Consider the following 14,861-nt stretch of genomic DNA (forward strand, 5'->3'; position numbering starts at 1 on the left):
ACTTGGACAAGTTTAAAATTCAAAAAATATTCCATAAATTATATAAAATAAAAACTAAAATTAGTATATGAACGAGACGTGAAAATAAATAAATGACTCGATAAATGCATAAATAAGTCATTGAATGTAACAAAAATAATATTAAAAATAAATGTAGTCATTAATTAATTGATAAAATGTGACATTAATTGATATTTCTGTTTTAATTTGCTTCTTTATTTTTTTCTTTGTATTACTTCTCTTACTTATTAACTATTTACTTATTTTTGTATTTATTTTGTATCTACTTTTTTGCATATTTATTTATTTATCTTTGTATTAATTCCCTTATTCATTTACTCTTCCATTTAATTTTCCCTTTTTTTATTTATCTATATATTTTTAATAATCTTTAAATTTATTTATGCATGTATTTTTATTTATTAATAAAGAAATGTAAAAAGAAAAGAATAGAGAAATAAATAAGTTTGGGGAAATAAATAAGGAGTGAAATGCAAAGGGAAAATCATGCATAAATAAATAAATAAATAAAGAAACAAATTGAAACAGAAATATCAATTTATGTCACATTTGATCAATTAATTAATGGCTACATTTATTTTTAATATTATTTATTTAATATTTATTTATTTATTATTTTGGCAGGTTCTGTCCTGCATAAAAACAGACTGACACAGCAATAGTTTTACTACTTTAACTACATTTAGATGATAGTACTGACATACTTTTACTTCAGTAAGGTTTTGAACACAGGGCTTTTACTTGTAGTGGAGTATTTCCACAGTGTGTATTAGTACTTTTAGCTGAGAACTGGTTGGTTCCCACACTAACGTCTCTGAATGTGATTAGTTGAGGATGTTCCAGTTGAAGTGAGTCCTGAAGCAGACTGTGAGTCTGTCCTTTGATCTGCTGGGACTCTGAGCAGAAAGAACTAACTGAGTTAGTGAATATCTAAAATACACACACACACATCTCCATCAGCCGGCGGTTTCACCGTGTGTTTAACAGTAGTATGAAGCCTTTAGTGTCTCCAGAGGGAGTACTACCACGGAGCAGAAATACTCTGTTACTAATACTACTGTTTAGAGCTGCAAAGACCCGACGCTGGTCTGTGTTTCAGAGGTTAGACCAGGCTCAGTGTTCAAGCAGTACTCTGGATGTGTTTTAGAGGTAGTGTGTGTACTTGTCCTCTGGATGTGTTTTTAGAGGTAGTGTGTGTACTTGTCCTCTGGATGTGTTTTAGAGGTAGTGTGTGTACTTGTACTCTGGATGTGTTTTTAGAGGTAGTGTGTGTACTTGTCCTCTGGATGTGTTTTAGAGGTAGTGTGTGTACTTGTCCTCTGGATGTGTTTTAGAGGTAGTGTGTGTACTTGTACTCTGGATGTGTTTTTAGAGGTAGTGTGTGTACTTGTCCTCTGGATGTGTTTTAGAGGTAGTGTGTGTACTTGTACTCTGGATGTGTTTTTAGAGGTAGTGTGTGTACTTGTCCTCTGGATGTGTTTTAGAGGTAGTGTGTGTACTTGTCCTCTGGATGTGTTTTAGAGGTAGTGTGTGTACTTGTCCTCTGGATGTGTTTTTAGAGGTAGTGTGTGTACTTGTCCTCTGGATGTGTTTTAGAGGTAGTGTGTGTACTTGTCCTCTGGATGTGTTTTTAGAGGTAGTGTTTGTACTTGTCCTCTGGATGTGTTTTAGAGGTAGTGTGTGTACTTGTACTCTGGATGTGTTTTTAGAGGTAGTGTGTGTACTTGTCCTCTGGATGTGTTTTTAGAGGTAGTGTGTGTACTTGTCCTCTGGATGTGTTTTAGAGGTAGTGTGTGTACTTGTACTCTGGATGTGTTTTTAGAGGTAGTGTGTGTACTTGTCCTCTGGATGTGTTTTAGAGGTAGTGTGTGTACTTGTCCTCTGGATGTGTTTTAGAGGTAGTGTTTGTACTTGTCCTCTGGATGTGTTTTAGAGGTAGTGTGTGTACTTGTACTCTGGATGTGTTTTTAGAGGTAGTGTGTGTACTTGTACTCTGGATGTGTTTTTAGAGGTAGTGTGTGTACTTGTCCTCTGGATGTGTTTTAGAGGTAGTGTGTGTACTTGTCTTCTGGATGTGTTTTAGAGGTAGTGTGTGTACTTGTACTCTGGATGTGTTTTTAGAGGTAGTGTGTGTACTTGTCCTCTGGATGTGTTTTAGAGGTAGTGTGTGTACTTGTACTCTGGATGTGTTTTTAGAGGTAGTGTGTGTACTTGTCCTCTGGATGTGTTTTAGAGGTAGTGTGTGTACTTGTCCTCTGGATGTGTTTTAGAGGTAGTGTGTGTACTTGTCCTCTGGATGTGTTTTTAGAGGTAGTGTGTGTACTTGTCCTCTGGATGTGTTTTAGAGGTAGTGTGTGTACTTGTCCTCTGGATGTGTTTTTAGAGGTAGTGTTTGTACTTGTCCTCTGGATGTGTTTTAGAGGTAGTGTGTGTACTTGTACTCTGGATGTGTTTTTAGAGGTAGTGTGTGTACTTGTCCTCTGGATGTGTTTTTAGAGGTAGTGTGTGTACTTGTCCTCTGGATGTGTTTTAGAGGTAGTGTGTGTACTTGTACTCTGGATGTGTTTTTAGAGGTAGTGTTTGTACTTGTCCTCTGGATGTGTTTTAGAGGTAGTGTGTGTACTTGTCCTCTGGATGTGTTTTAGAGGTAGTGTGTGTACTTGTACTCTGGATGTGTTTTTAGAGGTAGTGTGTGTACTTGTACTCTGGATGTGTTTTAGGGGTAGTGTGTGTACTTGTCCTCTGGATGTGTTTTTAGAGGTAGTGTGTGTACTTGTACTCTGGATGTGTTTTTAGAGGTAGTGTTTGTACTTGTCCTCTGGATGTGTTTTAGAGGTAGTGTTTGTACTTGTCCTCTGGATGTGTTTTTAGAGGTAGTGTGTGTACTTGTCCTCTGGATGTGTTTTTAGAGGTAGTGTGTGTACTTGTCCTCTGGATGTGTTTTAGAGGTAGTGTGTGTACTTGTCCTCTGGATGTGTTTTTAGAGGTAGTGTGTGTACTTGTCCTCTGGATGTGTTTTTAGAGGTAGTGTGTGTACTTGTCCTCTGGATGTGTTTTAGAGGTAGTGTGTGTACTTGTCCTCTGGATGTGTTTTTAGAGGTAGTGTGTGTACTTGTCCTCTGGATGTGTTTTTAGAGGTAGTGTGTGTACTTGTCCTCTGGATGTGTTTTAGAGGTAGTGTGTGTACTTGTCCTCTGGATGTGTTTTTAGAGGTAGTGTTTGTACTTGTCCTCTGGATGTGTTTTAGAGGTAGTGTGTGTACTTGTACTCTGGATGTGTTTTTAGAGGTAGTGTGTGTACTTGTCCTCTGGATGTGTTTTAGAGGTAGTGTGTGTACTTGTCCTCTGGATGTGTTTTTAGAGGTAGTGTTTGTACTTGTCCTCTGGATGTGTTTTAGAGGTAGTGTGTGTACTTGTCCTCTGGATGTGTTTTTAGAGGTAGTGTGTGTACTTGTCCTCTGGATGTGTTTTAGAGGTAGTGTGTGTACTTGTACTCTGGATGTGTTTTTAGAGGTAGTGTTTGTACTTGTCCTCTGGATGTGTTTTAGAGGTAGTGTGTGTACTTGTCCTCTGGATGTGTTTTTAGAGGTAGTGTGTGTACTTGTCCTCTGGATGTGTTTTAGAGGTAGTGTGTGTACTTGTACTCTGGATGTGTTTTTAGAGGTAGTGTGTGTACTTGTACTCTGGATGTGTTTTAGGGGTAGTGTGTGTACTTGTCCTCTGGATGTGTTTTTAGAGGTAGTGTGTGTACTTGTACTCTGGATGTGTTTTTAGAGGTAGTGTTTGTACTTGTCCTCTGGATGTGTTTTAGAGGTAGTGTTTGTACTTGTCCTCTGGATGTGTTTTTAGAGGTAGTGTGTGTACTTGTCCTCTGGATGTGTTTTTAGAGGTAGTGTGTGTACTTGTCCTCTGGATGTGTTTTAGAGGTAGTGTGTGTACTTGTCCTCTGGATGTGTTTTTAGAGGTAGTGTGTGTACTTGTCCTCTGGATGTGTTTTTAGAGGTAGTGTGTGTACTTGTCCTCTGGATGTGTTTTTAGAGGTAGTGTGTGTACTTGTCCTCTGGATGTGTTTTAGAGGTAGTGTGTGTACTTGTACTCTGGATGTGTTTTTAGAGGTAGTGTTTGTACTTGTCCTCTGGATGTGTTTTAGAGGTAGTGTGTGTACTTGTACTCTGGATGTGTTTTTAGAGGTAGTGTGTGTACTTGTCCTCTGGATGTGTTTTTAGAGGTAGTGTGTGTACTTTTCCTCTGGATGTGTTTTAGAGGTAGTGTGTGTACTTGTACTCTGGATGTGTTTTTAGAGGTAGTGTGTGTACTTGTCCTCTGGATGTGTTTTAGGGGTAGTGTGTGTACTTGTCCTCTGGATGTGTTTTAGGGGTAGTGTGTGTACTTGTCCTCTGGATGTGTTTTTAGAGGTAGTGTGTGTACTTGTACTCTGGATGTGTTTTTAGAGGTAGTGTTTGTACTTGTCCTCTGGATGTGTTTTAGGGGTAGTGTGTGTACTTGTCCTCTGGATGTGTTTTTAGAGGTAGTGTGTGTACTTGTCCTCTGGATGTGTTTTAGAGGTAGTGTTTGTACTTGTCCTCTGGATGTGTTTTAGAGGTAGTGTGTGTACTTGTACTCTGGATGTGTTTTTAGAGGTAGTGTTTGTACTTGTCCTCTGGATGTGTTTTAGAGGTAGTGTTTGTACTTGTCCTCTGGATGTGTTTTAGAGGTAGTGTGTGTACTTGTACTCTGGATGTGTTTTAGAGGTAGTGTGTGTACTTGTACTCTGGATGTGTTTTAGAGGTAGTGTGTGTACTTGTACTCTGGATGTGTTTTAGAGGTAGTGTGTGTACTTGTACTCTGGATGTGTTTTTAGAGGTAGTGTGTGTACTTGTCCTCTGGATGTGTTTTAGAGGTAGTGTTTGTACTTGTCCTCTGGATGTGTTTTAGAGGTAGTGTGTGTACTTGTACTCTGGATGTGTTTTTAGAGGTAGTGTGTGTACTTGTCCTCTGGATGTGTTTTAGAGGTAGTGTGTGTACTTGTCCTCTGGATGTGTTTTTAGAGGTAGTGTGTGTACTTGTCCTCTGGATGTGTTTTTAGAGGTAGTGTGTGTACTTGTCCTCTGGATGTGTTTTAGAGGTAGTGTGTGTACTTGTACTCTGGATGTGTTTTTAGAGGTAGTGTGTGTACTTGTCCTCTGGATGTGTTTTTAGAGGTAGTGTGTGTACTTGTCCTCTGGATGTGTTTTAGAGGTAGTGTGTGTACTTGTACTCTGGATGTGTTTTTAGAGGTAGTGTGTGTACTTGTCCTCTGGATGTGTTTTAGAGGTAGTGTGTGTACTTGTCCTCTGGATGTGTTTTAGAGGTAGTGTGTGTACTTGTCCTCTGGATGTGTTTTTAGAGGTAGTGTGTGTACTTGTCCTCTGGATGTGTTTTAGAGGTAGTGTGTGTACTTGTACTCTGGATGTGTTTTTAGAGGTAGTGTGTGTACTTGTCCTCTGGATGTGTTTTAGAGGTAGTGTGTGTACTTGTCCTCTGGATGTGTTTTTAGAGGTAGTGTGTGTACTTGTCCTCTGGATGTGTTTTAGAGGTAGTGTGTGTACTTGTACTCTGGATGTGTTTTAGAGGTAGTGTGTGTACTTGTCCTCTGGATGTGTTTTTAGAGGTAGTGTGTGTACTTGTCCTCTGGATGTGTTTTTAGAGGTAGTGTGTGTACTTGTCCTCTGGATGTGTTTTAGAGGTAGTGTGTGTACTTGTACTCTGGATGTGTTTTAGAGGTAGTGTGTGTACATGTCCTCTGGATGTGTTTTTAGAGGTAGTGTGTGTACTTGTCCTCTGGATGTGTTTTTAGAGGTAGTGTGTGTACTTGTCCTCTGGATGTGTTTTTAGAGGTAGTGTGTGTACTTGTCCTCTGGATGTGTTTTAGAGGTAGTGTGTGTACTTGTCCTCTGGATGTGTTTTTAGAGGTAGTGTGTGTACTTGTCCTCTGGATGTGTTTTTAGAGGTAGTGTGTGTACTTGTCCTCTGGATGTGTTTTAGAGGTAGTGTGTGTACTTGTACTCTGGATGTGTTTTTAGAGGTAGTGTTTGTACTTGTCCTCTGGATGTGTTTTAGAGGTAGTGTGTGTACTTGTCCTCTGGATGTGTTTTTAGAGGTAGTGTGTGTACTTGTCCTCTGGATGTGTTTTAGAGGTAGTGTGTGTACTTGTACTCTGGATGTGTTTTTAGAGGTAGTGTGTGTACTTGTCCTCTGGATGTGTTTTAGAGGTAGTGTGTGTACTTGTCCTCTGGATGTGTTTTTAGAGGTAGTGTGTGTACTTGTACTCTGGATGTGTTTTAGAGGTAGTGTGTGTACTTGTCCTCTGGATGTGTTTTTAGAGGTAGTGTGTGTACTTGTCCTCTGGATGTGTTTTTAGAGGTAGTGTGTGTACTTGTCCTCTGGATGTGTTTTAGAGGTAGTGTGTGTACTTGTACTCTGGATGTGTTTTTAGAGGTAGTGTGTGTACTTGTCCTCTGGATGTGTTTTAGAGGTAGTGTGTGTACTTGTCCTCTGGATGTGTTTTTAGAGGTAGTGTGTGTACTTGTCCTCTGGATGTGTTTTTAGAGGTAGTGTGTGTACTTGTCCTCTGGATGTGTTTTAGAGGTAGTGTGTGTACTTGTCCTCTGGATGTGTTTTTAGAGGTAGTGTGTGTACTTGTCCTCTGGATGTGTTTTAGAGGTAGTGTGTGTACTTGTACTCTGGATGTGTTTTTAGAGGTAGTGTTTGTACTTGTCCTCTGGATGTGTTTTAGAGGTAGTGTGTGTACTTGTCCTCTGGATGTGTTTTTAGAGGTAGTGTGTGTACTTGTCCTCTGGATGTGTTTTTAGAGGTAGTGTGTGTACTTGTACTCTGGATGTGTTTTTAGAGGTAGTGTGTGTACTTGTCCTCTGGATGTGTTTTTAGAGGTAGTGTGTGTACTTGTCCTCTGGATGTGTTTTAGAGGTAGTGTGTGTACTTGTCCTCTGGATGTGTTTTAGAGGTAGTGTGTGTACTTGTACTCTGGATGTGTTTTTAGAGGTAGTGTGTGTACTTGTCCTCTGGATGTGTTTTTAGAGGTAGTGTGTGTACTTGTCCTCTGGATGTGTTTTAGAGGTAGTGTGTGTACTTGTCCTCTGGATGTGTTTTTAGAGGTAGTGTGTGTACTTGTCCTCTGGATGTGTTTTTAGAGGTAGTGTGTGTACTTGTCCTCTGGATGTGTTTTTAGAGGTAGTGTGTGTACTTGTCCTCTGGATGTGTTTTAGAGGTAGTGTGTGTACTTGTCCTCTGGATGTGTTTTAGAGGTAGTGTGTGTACTTGTCCTCTGGATGTGTTTTTAGAGGTAGTGTGTGTACTTGTCCTCTGGATGTGTTTTAGAGGTAGTGTGTGTACTTGTCCTCTGGATGTGTTTTTAGAGGTAGTGTGTGTACTTGTCCTCTGGATGTGTTTTTAGAGGTAGTGTGTGTACTTGTCCTCTGGATGTGTTTTAGAGGTAGTGTGTGTACTTGTCCTCTGGATGTGTTTTAGAGGTAGTGTGTGTACTTGTCCTCTGGATGTGTTTTTAGAGGTAGTGTGTGTACTTGTCCTCTGGATGTGTTTTTAGAGGTAGTGTGTGTACTTGTCCTCTGGATGTGTTTTAGAGGTAGTGTGTGTACTTGTCCTCTGGATGTGTTTTAGAGGTAGTGTGTGTACTTGTCCTCTGGATGTGTTTTTAGAGGTAGTGTGTGTACTTGTCCTCTGGATGTGTTTTTAGAGGTAGTGTGTGTACTTGTCCTCTGGATGTGTTTTAGAGGTAGTGTGTGTACTTGTCCTCTGGATGTGTTTTTAGAGGTAGTGTGTGTACTTGTCCTCTGGATGTGTTTTTAGAGGTAGTGTGTGTACTTGTCCTCTGGATGTGTTTTTAGAGGTAGTGTGTGTACTTGTCCTCTGGATGTGTTTTAGAGGTAGTGTGTGTACTTGTCCTCTGGATGTGTTTTAGAGGTAGTGTGTGTACTTGTCCTCTGGATGTGTTTTAGAGGTAGTGTGTGTACTTGTCCTCTGGATGTGTTTTAGAGGTAGTGTGTGTACTTGTCCTCTGGATGTGTTTTAGAGGTAGTGTGTGTACTTGTCCTCTGGATGTGTTCTTGTCCTCTGGATGTGTTTTAGAGGTGTGTGTACTTGTACTCTGGATGTGTTTTTAGAGGTAGTGTGTGTACTTGTCCTCCTGGATGTGTTTTTAGAGGTAGTGTGTGTACTGATGTGTTTTAGAGGTAGTGTGTGTACTTGTCCTCAGTCAGCAGTCTTTCTGCCGGTCGGTAGATGTGGTGATCGGCTGCAGCTGGACTTCTTTCATCATAATAACGGGGCGTCTCTCCTCGGTTCTGACTCTGTTGTGGTTTCTGGACTTTCTCAGACCCGAATGAGAAAATCAGCGGTGTCTAGTAAAGCCGTTGCGTATTAAAACATAAAGTGTAGTACTGGTGAGCAGCAGAAGCCACGTCCCGTTCTTCAACCCCCCCGACCCCACAACTTTAAAAGACATTGTTGTAAAGTTTCGGTGGTTTTCAGCTTCTCTTTCATTTGTTTCGTCTCTGACGTCGGAAATTCAACTTTTTATGATTGTTGAGGATAAAATGTGAGCTTGTCAAAAGCCACCGATTTATGAGCCTGAGGGTGGGATTATATAGTAAAACACATGTTCACTGGTTCAGTGGTTCATACGCTGAAGACGGAAGAATCAGACTCTTACTCACGTTGTTGCTCGAGTCTGATGAGGATGGAACCGGCTAAAATCTAAAATAAATAAATGAATAAATGAATAAATGAATAAATGAATAAGTGAATAAATAAATAAATAATATTAAAAATGAATGTAGCCATTAATTAATTAATTGATCAAATGTGACATAAGTTGATATTTCTGATTTAATTGATTCTTTTTTATTTATCTTTGTATTAATTCCCTTATTTATTCTTTTATTTATGTATTCATTTTTATTATTTCATTAATTTATTTTATCAATTAATGTCTACATTTATTTTTAATATTATTTTGCTACATTTAATGACACATTCATTTATTTATTGAGTTAATTATTTATTTATTTTGTATTTTGGCATGTTTTGTCTTCCATAAATGTACTTTGATTTACTTAGAGTATTTCTATTTAATGCTTCTTTCTACATCTCAGAGGCAAATATTGTACTTTTTACTGCACTACATTTATCTGACAGCTTTAGTAACTTTACAGATTCAATAATACAAAATATAATCATTAAATAAAATATGATATATTATTATATATTTATCTACCCAGCAGTATATAAAGTCATTAAAATGAGCTCCACCTTTAACAACTGTAACATTAAACACATTAATGCATCAACAATAATAATGAAATAATACAATATATGTTATTCTGCGTAATGAGTACTATTAAGTATATTTTGATGATTATATTTTTGTACTTTTACTTCAGTAAGTTTTAAATGCAGGACTTTTTACATGGTGTATTACTACTTTTACTTACGTAGTATCGAGTTAAGAGAAAACAGTATAGTATTGTAACCGTACCTGAAGTCTCCTCACAGATTGGTCTTTGTCTCTTCACTCCGTGAATCTGACAAGAAAAACAACAACAACAACTTTTATGTGATACTTTGACATATTTCTAATTAAAATGTGAATAAAAGAGCTGGATGGAAACACGCTGACAGACAGAATCAAGAACAGAAAACAAACTTTATTACAATAAAACAACAACATCATATTTTGGAGATTCTGTCTTCCATCCTGTAGTGGTTTTCTCTATTTCTGTTAATGCTGGATGAAAAGTGTTTTTACTGACTGGATCCTTCAGTGTTCATATTCACTCATTTACTAATAATTCAAAACAATAAATGATGAGAAGATGTCGTCCAGTTTTAAACCAGACACAGACAGGAAAGAGTTCTCTCTCTCTCTCCTGTTTATTCATACAAGTAGGTTATAGTAAAGATAATCACAGTATATTAAAGAATAATATAACAACGACACGACGGAGACCAGCTCCTACAACAGGACACATTTATACTGTGGAGGACGGAACCTGCCAAAATAAAAAAATAAAGGAATAAATAAATAAATTAAATGTAGCAAAAAAAGTATTAAAAATAAATATAGACATTAATTAATCAATAAAATGTGACATTAATTTAGTTTTGTTTTAATTTGCTTCTTTATTTATTTATCTTTGTATTAATTCAATTATTTGTTTACTCTTCTGTTTAATTTTCCCTTTTATTCATCTACGTATTTATTTTATTTATATTTATTTTATTTTTATTTTTATTAATTTGTATTAAATTTAAATTGTATTCATTTATATTTGCATCTATTTTATTTTATTTATTTTGCACTTATTTTTCTATTTATTTTCTAAATATAGTCATTTATGTATTTATACATTTATTTATTTATTAACTTATCTATTTCTGTATTCTTTTCTTTTTACATTTCTTTATGCATTTCTGCCTCATTATGCAAATTAGGGGGCTGTCACTCAACGTGTGTCATCACAAATAAAGGGGTGAAATGCCAATGAAAAATGGTGCAGAATTAAATACATAAATAAATAAATACATACATTTAAAAATAAATGCAAAAATAAATAAAAATGTATAAAAATAAATACATAAATAAATAACGGGAGAATTAAACAGAAGTGTAAATAAATAATTGAATTAATACAAAGATAAATAAATAAAGAAGCAAATTAAAACAGAAATATCAATTTATGTCACATTTGATCAATTCATTAGTGAATACATTTATTTTTAATATTATTTGTTTTACATTTAATGACATATTTATTTATTTATTTATTTTGGCAGGTTCCGTCCTCCATATTATATATAAAAAACAGTTTGTTTATCTCTGCCAGCAGAACTATGATTGATGGCCTCAGTAGAGAAGATTTCAAGGGAGGTTCCCATAACCTGTTCCCATTACCTACATCACCTCCATCACCTCCATCACCTGTTCCCTGCCTGCTTGAGTGAGTTTGAAGTCTTTGTTTTTTTCTGTCCTCTCTGGTCCAGGACGTCATTGTGATAATCATCATACTGTTACTGTTTCATACAACTGGCTGCGTTCACACCGTCACATCATTACAGTTGTTCATGTCCCGTCGGAAGCCAGAAGTCAACGTTGATTTATTTGTCACGTCACTTCTGTACTTAAGTTACGACACAAGTTATTTGAACCCAACCCACCATCTTCTCCTAAGGCTAACTAAGTAGGTTTTATTTTGAAGACACTGGAGCAGAAATTGACACGTGCTTCACGTGTTGCTGGACATTTTGTAGGAAAACGCACGAAAAATACGTTGTTGAAAGTGATGCTGAGCGTCACGGAAAAAAAAGGGAGATTTGTGTCTAATAACACAAATTAAAGAAATTAAATTTGGTGACTATCCCCCAGAAATATCTGAGTTTCAGAGTTTGTTTCCTGCATTCTGGTGACTTTTAAAGAATGAAAATAACACAAGTGCTTAAGTGCATAAGTACACCGACACTGTTAAATAGGCCGACTTTAAACGTTACTTTGAATTCTCAGGAAAGAAAAGTGAATAATTTGCCCCTCTGGTGTGAACTCACATTTATAACACAAACACACTTTATATTCATTTATTTTTGCCATGCTTGAGTATTTCTCTCTCTTAGTTCTCTCCATTTCTCTCTCCTTCTCTCACTGAAGGTCCTTTCAGACACAACGTGACAACGCCACCACTGACCTCTGAAACACCTTATTTCTAACGGCTAGCGTCGCGCCACAACGGCTTTTCACTGTGTCCAGCAAAGCCAAACTTTGGGTGCTGCACTTTGTGATGTGCAGCGAGCGCAGCTCGAACCGAGTTGTGTTGGTCGCGAGCCTATATATATACATATATATATATATAAGGTTGCGAGCAGCACTCTTTGGTCTGTTAACTACAGTCGGTGTCGCTCTATTTTCATCCGGGTAGAAACAGTAGAGTTTATAGACGCCGTACAGTGCCAGGAACAGGAAGAAAGGTGCACAAATCAGGAGAAAAACGGGACAATTGTGACTCCGGGAGGAAACCGGGAGAGGGCGATGAAAAAGGTTTTTGGTTGGCGAGTCTGTTTTATTATCTGCGACTACAGTTTAGTGTTTTCTGTCCATTTGTAGCCACTTGTCGTCCCGTCGTTATCAACTGCTTCAGGCCAGCTGGGGTAAAAACAACAGACAGTGTGCAACAGGAGAACGGAGGACGCTCAGCGTGGGACGACCAGGTCCACCGCTCACACCACAGAACCAGTGTGAAGCAGGGAATCATGGGATACCTCTGAACCGCCTGTCTTTGAGTCTGGCTGGGGAGTCTGGAGGGAGGAAGAGGAGGAGGAAGAGGGACTCAGGTCATTGTCTGGTGTCTCTGAGTTCTTTTCTCTCTCTCCCTCTTCCTCTCTGTCAGCGTCTCGCCCTGGTTCCTCCTCCTCTTCCTCCTGCTGTCCTCCTCGCTCCTCCTCGTCCTGCAGGACGTTGAGGCGCTCCACCACGCAGTGAGCCGTCAGTCGGGCCTCGGGGTCGTGATCCCAGCACTCCGTGATGGTGGAGCAGAAGACGCTCATCCCCTGGAGGACAGACAGACAGCAGTTAGACAACACACAGAGAGAGACGAGGACGTCGTCCTTTCAGTCTCAACTCTCTGACCTGATGCTGCGTCCACGCCGAGGGGATGTCCGGCCGTCCTCGGTCCCTCAGCACCAGGTCTCTCATGCTGTCCACGCAGGGCTGCTCGCAAACCCTGGAGCCAAACGCCGGCTCGTAGCTCTTCACTTCTGCACCGACACACACACACCGACAAACACACAGACATACACACCGACACACACATCAACACACACATCAATACACACATTACGTCCACATATGTGCAGGAGGCTCACTAAACCTCCTAGAAATGTGTGCCTGCCATATTCCTGCCTCCTTCCTGCCTCCTTCCTGCCTCCTTCCTGCCTCCTTCCTGCCTCCTTCCTGCCTCCTTCCTGCTTCGTTCCTGTCTCCTTCCTGCCTCGTTCCTGCCTCCTTCCTGCCTCCTTCCTGCCTCCTTCCTGCCTCCTTCCTGCCTCCTTCCTGCTTCGTTCCTGTCTCCTTCCTGCCTCGTTCCTGCCTCGTTCCTGTCTCCTTCCTGCCTCGTTCCTGCTTCGTTCCTGCTTCGTTCCTGTCTCCTTCCTGCCTCGTTCCTGCCTCGTTCCTGTCTCGTTCCTGCCTCCTTCCTGTCTCCTTCCTGCCTCGTTCCTGCTTCATTCCTGCCTCGTTCCTGCCTCGTTCCTGTCTCCTTCCTGCCTCGTTCCTGTCTCCTTCCTGCCTCGTTCCTGCCTCGTTCCTGTCTCCTTCCTGCCTCCTTCCTGTCTCCTTCCTGCCTCGTTCCTGTCTCCTTCCTGCCTCGTTCCTGCCTCGTTCCTGTCTCCTTCCTGCCTCCTTCCTGTCTCCTTCCTGCCTCGTTCCTGCCTCGTTCCTGCCTCGTTCCTGCCTCGTTCCTGCTTCGTTCCTGTCTCCTTCCTGCCTCGTTCCTGCCTCGTTCCTGCCTCGTTCCTGCCTCGTTCCTGCTTCGTTCCTGTCTCCTTCCTGCCTCGTTCCTGCTTCGTTCCTGTCTCCTTCCTGCCTCGTTCCTGTCTCCTTCCTGCCTCGTTCCTGCTTCGTTCCTGTCTCCTTCCTGCTTCGTTCCTGTCTCCTTCCTGCCTCGTTCCTGCCTCCTTCCTGCCTCGTTCCTGCTTCGTTCCTGTCTCCTTCCTGCCTCGTTCCTGCCTCCTTCCTGCCTCGTTCCTGCTTCGTTCCTGTCTCCTTCCTGCCTCTTTCCTGACAATTCTGCTCCAGCCCACGTCGTAGACGGGGAGATGAGGTGGAAACTTTGACCACATGGTGGCACTAGAGGGGGTGCAGGATTCATCCTGTGGGGACCATGAATGTCCACCCAACTGTTGCTGAGATAATTCACTCTGGACCAACGGGGGTACCGACATTACCATAAAAAACCCCCACCAAAACCTTGACCTGAACCGTGAAGTGGACTGACGGATGGTCCTCTCCGTCTCTATTCTCCTGAAGAAGTACAGAAACATGGAGGAGCTCCTACGTACCTCCGACGGCGTGGCAGCGGGAGGCCATCTCCCAGTGGACCAGAGCCATGGAGTAAACGTCCATCTGTTTGAAAGCCTCGAGGTCCTCCAGGTTCACCCTGGACTCAAGCACCTCAGGAGCCATGTACCGAGCTGTCCCCACCTGGATGAGACAGGATGAGTCCAATCAAACAACCACCAAGTTCTGCTTTATGACATATTTAACCACTTCTTAAAGGGACACTGTGTAAGATTTGACGACATCTAGTGGTGCAGTTGCAGATTGCAACCAACTGAGTACCCCTCCGCTCACTCCTCCCTTTGCAAGACTAGGTCTAGACCCTACTCTTTAATTTAGAGACCCAACAAGAGATCCTCTATGAGCAGGAATTTTTATGCAACAGTGGCAAGAAAAAACTCCTCTTTAGCGGGTAGAACCAGGTTCTGGCTGGGCGGCCATCTGCCTCAACCGGTTGGGTTTGGTCAGAGGCCATCCATACCATAATAACACTACTTTAGGAGTAATGCAAGTCAGACGGCGGCTGGGGGTACCCCGGTTTAACACTCAGCAGCTCACATTACCTCAATTTAAACGTTAATGTAAAAGCGCTAAAGTCTCTCTCTAGAGCCAGAGTTTGGTTTGTCCGTTCTGGGCTACTGTAGAAACATTGCGGACTCCGGGAAGAGGACCCGCAAACCGTGGATGTCTTAAGAGAACTGGATCCAGCTTTGGAAGTGGGG

The 14,861-nt window shown here is 40.8% G+C and overlaps 1 protein-coding gene across 1 annotated transcript in view; it reads right to left on the reverse strand.

Moving 5' to 3' along the window:
• Positions 1-9,722: 9,722 nt before the first annotated feature.
• The window catches only part of tgfbr2l (transforming growth factor beta receptor-like), a 9,518-nt gene continuing 4,379 nt past the window's right edge, over positions 9,723-14,861 (reverse strand). The window contains exons 4-6 of the mRNA XM_074657996.1: positions 14,142-14,283; positions 12,712-12,839; positions 9,723-12,632 (exon numbers count right to left, since the gene is read on the reverse strand). Coding sequence (XP_074514097.1) covers positions 12,303-12,632; positions 12,712-12,839; positions 14,142-14,283 — 600 coding nt within the window. The 3' untranslated portion in view covers positions 9,723-12,302. The remainder of the gene's footprint in view (positions 12,633-12,711; positions 12,840-14,141; positions 14,284-14,861) is intronic.

This window comes from Sebastes fasciatus, chromosome 14, assembly GCF_043250625.1.
Source record: "Sebastes fasciatus isolate fSebFas1 chromosome 14, fSebFas1.pri, whole genome shotgun sequence".
Taxonomy (NCBI): domain Eukaryota; kingdom Metazoa; phylum Chordata; class Actinopteri; order Perciformes; family Sebastidae; genus Sebastes; species Sebastes fasciatus.